This window comes from Mustelus asterias, chromosome 10 (assembly GCF_964213995.1).
Source record: "Mustelus asterias chromosome 10, sMusAst1.hap1.1, whole genome shotgun sequence".
NCBI classification, from domain to species: Eukaryota; Metazoa; Chordata; class Chondrichthyes; order Carcharhiniformes; family Triakidae; genus Mustelus; species Mustelus asterias.
In genome coordinates this window covers 66,967,211-66,973,210 of record NC_135810.1, presented here as the reverse complement: position 1 = coordinate 66,973,210, position 6,000 = coordinate 66,967,211, and the positions used below count along the sequence as shown (strand labels likewise).

General features: G+C 43.5%; 1 protein-coding gene across 1 annotated transcript in view; it reads left to right on the top strand.

Moving 5' to 3' along the window:
* The first annotated feature begins 596 nt into the window (after nucleotides 1–596).
* Nucleotides 597–6,000, top strand: part of ccdc83 (coiled-coil domain containing 83) — a 58,032-nt gene continuing 52,628 nt past the window's right edge. Inside the window, exons 1-2 of the mRNA XM_078222797.1 lie at nucleotides 597–651; nucleotides 3,159–3,258. Coding sequence (XP_078078923.1) covers nucleotides 3,182–3,258 — 77 coding nt within the window. The 5' untranslated portion in view covers nucleotides 597–651; nucleotides 3,159–3,181. The remainder of the gene's footprint in view (nucleotides 652–3,158; nucleotides 3,259–6,000) is intronic.

Here is a 6,000-nt window from a genome sequence, read left to right as displayed (position 1 = left end):
AAAATGCAGAATAATTCCTAATGCCTTTGATTCTTCATTGGACTACTTGGTAACAGAGTTCTAAAGATTATTTTTAATTCCCAGGAGACTCTAGGGCCATCCTGGAGCACTGGTAACCCTAGGAATTTAACAAGCTTCAAATGAAGTTTGTTGAGTTAAAAATAAAAAGATTCAGATTGCACTGCTAAACGTTTTAGAATATAAATAACAAGAGTGGAAAAATCTAACCTTTTTTAGGGAAGTTTGCCCAATGACCACAACACTGGTTTTGTAATAAAGTCACCACCAATGTACAGGGTTCTTTATTGTTAAAGACTTTTGTTAAAAAAAATAAGGTCTACAATAGGGTGGAAGGCAGGAAAGATTAAAGACTTCCAGCAATGGGACGGATTTAGGACACACAAAGGTGTTAGTTAACAGGTTATATTTTCATGTATCCTGGCAATCAGTCTTACCTTCCACAGACTTTCCTCTGGCAACCCAAGGATGCAGTGACCGCGCTCTGTCGACAGGGGTCGCTGGCTCACGCATGCTCGGTTCTCCGGGGGCGTCCTCGCGTTGCCCCTGGTTACAGCGGATGCCGATCCAAAACAAGAGGCCGGTCGCAAAGTGAAGGTGGCCCAGAGCCGGCTCTCTGATTCCTGTACTCAGGTAGGTGCGTTGCTGGCCGGCTCTCTGATCCTCACAGCCGGTCTGTGCCATCCCAGAGCAAACCCACAATGTCTCAGGACTTCACTCGGTTCATTAACTTGGAGCAAATGACTTTCCCCCCAAAGTGCAGTACATTCTGCTAATCCCCATCACTGAGATAGTACTGTAAAGAGAACAGAGAATGCTAGAAATATTCAGCAGGCCTGGCAGCATCTGTGCACCTCAGTTTGCTTGACTTAGTTTATTTGATTTGCCAGAAGAATGACAGCATCTGGGGTGGCACAGTGGTTAGCACTGCTGCCTCACAGTGCCAGGGTCCTGGGTTCAATTTTGGCCTCAGGTATGGAGTTTGCACATTCTCCCCATGTTTGCGTGGGTTTCTTTTGGGTGCTCCAAAGATATGTGGGTTAGGTTGATTGGCCATGCTAAATTGCCCCTCATGTCAGTGGGATTGGCAGGGTAAATATGTGGGGTTATGGGAATAGGGCCAGGTGGGATTGTGGTTGGTGTGGACTTGATGGGCTGAATAGCCTCCTTCTACATGATGATTTATTATTATTGTCACAAATAAGGCTTACATTAACACTGCAATGAAGTTACTGTGAAAATCCCCTAGTCGCCACACTCCGACGCCTGTTCAGGTACACTGAGGGAGAATTTAGCATGGCCAATGCACCTAACCAGCACGTCTTTCGACTGTGGGAAGAAACCAGAGCACCTGGAGGAAACCCACACAGGCACAGGGAGAACATGCAGACTCCACACAGACAGTGACCCAAGCCAGGAATTGAATCTGGGTCCTTGGTGCTGTGAGGCAACAGTGCTAACCACCATGATCTGCGCAGAGAGAAACAGAGTTAACCTACTTAGGCAATATGGAGTGCCCATAAAGAAGGGCTGCTCTCCATCAACTGCTCGGAGACTGTCAGGTTTCATGTGAAGCTGCGTCCCCAAGTGGGAATAGTCCTTAACTGGCCACTTAAGATCCAATTTTCCCACTACTGGCAAAAAAGATGTGGGGCAGGAAGATGTTGGGCAACCCCAACACCTTCCCTTAACATTTACAAGTCTTTTCATCTGCCAGTGTGTTGCCAAAGCGCTAATAAAATTACAACCAATTTTTCAGGTGGATGATCTTTGTCCAAACTTGAAATTGTAACAGAATAAGCAAATACAGAGGTTGGGAAAGAGAGGAACAAAATATAAGGTCTGCAATAGGATGGTAGACAGGAAACATTAAATTACAAGAGGGATGATCGTGCAAGGTAAAAGCAGCAGTAATGTGCTAAGTAAAACAACAGATATTACATTGGTCAGGATCTCCTAAAGCTTCTCTATTGGCCACCTGAAACAAATTATGGCCTAATAAAGTATAGTAATAAATGTCCTGCACATGAAACAAAATCCTTTTGTGAAGTACCCCTGGAAGTATGTAAATTTTCATTTTGTAATACTGTACAGTAAAATCGGAAGAAGCTGTAATAGCAACATTTAAAGAGATGCTCATTTCCTTTAAGCGTTAGTTTAGGCTTTACAGGTTGATTTTGAGCCAGTAAGAGAGGGATTGGAATTACAGTTTAGTGCAAGGGTAAGCAGAAACAGATGTGGAGCTGCTCAAAGCAACCATGTTTTGCCAAGTATAGTATTAAAGTGATATTTCAGTAGGAAATAAGTTAGGGGAACATGCTCACAAGCACATCAAGTTCACGTCTTCCAGTCTTGGTTACAATTGTTTTGACATTTCCTCTGGTCGCTATACATAAGAACATAAGAATATAAGCTATGTCTTGATCGGTGCCATGATTTAATCTTCCTATGGGCAGTATGTGGATGAGTTCTGCCCCTCTTGTTTTCACCTGCTCCTTCATATTATGTGTCAGTGCGGCCTCAAAAAAAGAACGTAGTGCGTTAGTTGAAATCTAAATGATGTTTTGAAGATGTACATGTCAGGGTTTGATAGTTTGTGAAATGTGGCACAGGTGTGAGGAGGCGAAGGAAATAATAGCATGGACAGTAAGTTGGAGTGAAATGTGCTGCATGATTGAGGAGAGTAATGGATTTGGCGGGGGCTGAAAGTTTGTGAGCAATGTTCCCTTCAAGCTGTGCAGCCGTTCAGAAACCCAAAGGTCCTCACGTAGACTGTGAACAAGTCAGCCCTTTAATTTGAAAGGGCCACACACTTGTACAAATCACCAGCACACTCCAAAACAAATTGGAGGATACATTAGGTATAATGAAAAAATAAAGACTTGCATTCATTCAGTGTTAGTTCAAGGCTCAGCAGAAAGTAATGAGAGATTTAGGAATCGTGTCTTGGATGGAAGAAAGCAGACAATTAATAGACGGAGTTCAGATGAAGGAAAATGCGGTTAATGTATATACTTCTATATTTTTAGACTTGTACTCCTTTACTGTTGGGCATTGCTTTCTGGAGTAAAATAAGTTTACAATATGTTAAAAAAAGTACAAATTAACCTAATTACTTTGAAAAAAATATTTATTTATAGTAACTCCCATTTTTGAAGTGAAAATGGCAAAGAAGAAGAAAGATGCCAAAGGAAGTAAAGAGGATAAATTGACTTTAGCAGAAGCTTTTCTGCAATTTCGGTAGGTACAGATATATTTGAGTTGACAGTGTTATTTTAATTTGTAGCAGATTTTTTTAAAATCTGGCTCCCTTTCTGAATTTTTTTTATGCCATTCAATTTATTTTCATTTCTTCTTGCCATGCGCTGTCCCTAACTGGACTAAAGTATGAACTCTGTCCCTCCTGTCCCTCCCTCAATTGGTTAATGGTTTTGTACACTGTATATATAGGTAAGGCATTCAGACCATGTAGGTCTTAGGTTTGCTCCTGGGGTCCAGCTAGAGTAGCGCCAGTGTATAATTAGACTCTGCATTATGGTTAGGGTGGTGGAAATCAGGATTCTTGCTCCTAATTACTCTTTGTTGACCTTTACTGGGATTATACATGTCAGCTAAAGACAACTATGATGTCCCTCTCTGATGGCAATTACAGCTATTTTTAAAGTATAAGAGGGCAATTAGTGCATGCAACTGTACCTCAGCGAGATTAGTAATGCCTTTAAGAAATAAACTTTTCTATTACCTGATCTTCAATCCAGGCTAATATATTATCATTAAACTCCACGAGTCCTTATCTTGCTTTTTAATTTTTTGTGCGGCACCTTATTGAATGACTTTTGGAAATCCAAGTTTGTAATGTCTATTGACTGCCCTGTATCTAACTTTCCTATTTACGTCCTCAAAAGACTCAAATAAATTTGTCAAACATTTAACCATGTTGACATTTCTTAAATTCTTTCACAGGACACGGGTGTCGCTGGCTAGGCCAGTATTTTTATCGCCTATTCCTAATTGCTCTTGAGAAAGTGATGATGAGCTGGGGTTTTTTTAATGTGTGGGGTAAGTACACCCACAGTGCTGTTAGCAAGGGATTTCCAGGATTTTGACTGAATGACAGTGAAGGAAAGCAGTTTTAGTTCCAAGTCAGGATGGTGTGCAGCTTAGAGAGGAACCTGTGAATGGTAATGTTCCCATGCATATGCTGTACTTATCTTTCTCAGTGGTAGATGTTGCGGGTTTGGAAGATGCCTTTGAAAGAGCCTTGGTGAGTTGCTGCAGTGCATCTTGTAGGTGGTACAAACTGCTGTCAATGTATATCCATGGGGGGAGTGGTTGTTGAAAGTGGTGGATGAGGTGCTAGTTTTGTCCTGGATTGTGTCAAGCCTCTTGAGTGTTGTTGAAGCTGCACTCATCCAGCCAAGTGGAGCGTATTCCATCATGCTCCTGACTTGAGCCTGGTAGATGTGGATAGGGTTTGGGGAGTCAAGAGGTGAGTTATATTCTGTAGAATTCTCAGCCTCTGACCTGCTTTTGTAGCCATAGTATTTATATGGCTGGTCCAGTTCAATAATCTTTGGTCAATATTGATGTTGATAGTGGGGAATTCTTTGTTTGATTTTCTAAGAGCATTTCATTCATAATAAATTCGAGCATTTCCCAGTGACTGATGTCAAGCTAACAGGTTTGTAGTTCCATTTCTTCTCTCTATCCTTTTTTAACTAATAATGTTAAATTTGTTAACTTCCAATCCACTGGAACCATTCTTGAATCGAGGGAATTTTGGGAAAATCATAACCAGAACATACACTGGGGCAATTCTCCAAGCCCTCTGCGCTGCTCTAGCAGCACGGAGCTGAATAAATTATTAAAATTAGAGTTAGCATATGATTAGCAGGCCCGGGACTGAAGTCTCCGGGTCCGCTAGAGTCTCCACCCCTGCCAGGAGTGTTTCACTCCAGCGGGGTTTACAATAGCACCCCATTAGCGGGGAGCTGGCGGCCCGAGCCCGCTGGAATGAAGGGGGGCCATCAAGGGCATTGCCAGCTTGGCAGTGCCAGACTGACCCCTGGCACTGCCCAAGGGGCAAAGTGCCAAAGCTCAGGGGGCATCCAGCAGCGCCAAGTGGACAGGGCCTAATGGGGGCGGGCCTAATGGAAGTGCCTCTGGGGGGGGGGGGGTTCCCCTGCCACTCTGCACTCAGCGGTGACAGAGGGAGGGAGGCCAGCAATCGGGGCTGGCCATCGGGGTGGGTGAGGGGGGTTGACCTGCCGGGGTCGGGAGATCGGGATTATTGGGGAGGGGGGGAGACTGGGGCTGTCGCGGTTGGAGGGGGGGGGGGGGGAGATCGGGAGGCCAGCAATCGGGACATGGGGGATTGGAGGGGTAGCGTTGTAGGGTCACGGGACAGGCCAGCGCAGTGGCCCGCTCAGCGCTATTCTGCCAACCTCTCCAGCGGGAATAGGCCCCGCTCCCTGATTTTTAGCATGATTCATGCTGAGGCATTCTGTGATGCACAGAGTGTGGCAGATTCATTTTGAAAGTCCCACTGAAAAAAGTCAGTGGGATTTACTCCAGTTTTTACGTGAATTCATCACTTAGAATTTTTTTGGCAGAATCCCACCCACTATCTTTGCAGCTATTTCTTTTAGCACCCTAGGATGCAGGCCATCAGTTCCTGGAGATTAGTCCACTTTTACTCCATAAGTTTCTCCAATACTTTTTCTCTGCTAATATAAATTACTTTAAGTTCATCATTTGTATCAGCCCCTTGGTTATATCTTATTTCCTATTTAACTTGTGCCCTTTACTGTACTGACAGGCAAAATTTAATTGTTCAACATCTCTTCCATTTTTTCATTCACTATGATAATTTCTCCTGTCTCTGCCTCAAAGGGACCAGATTTTAGCTACTTTCGTCCTTTTCTTCTAAAAGCTCACCAGATTTTAGCTACTTTCGTCCTTTTCTTCTAAAAGCTCTTACAG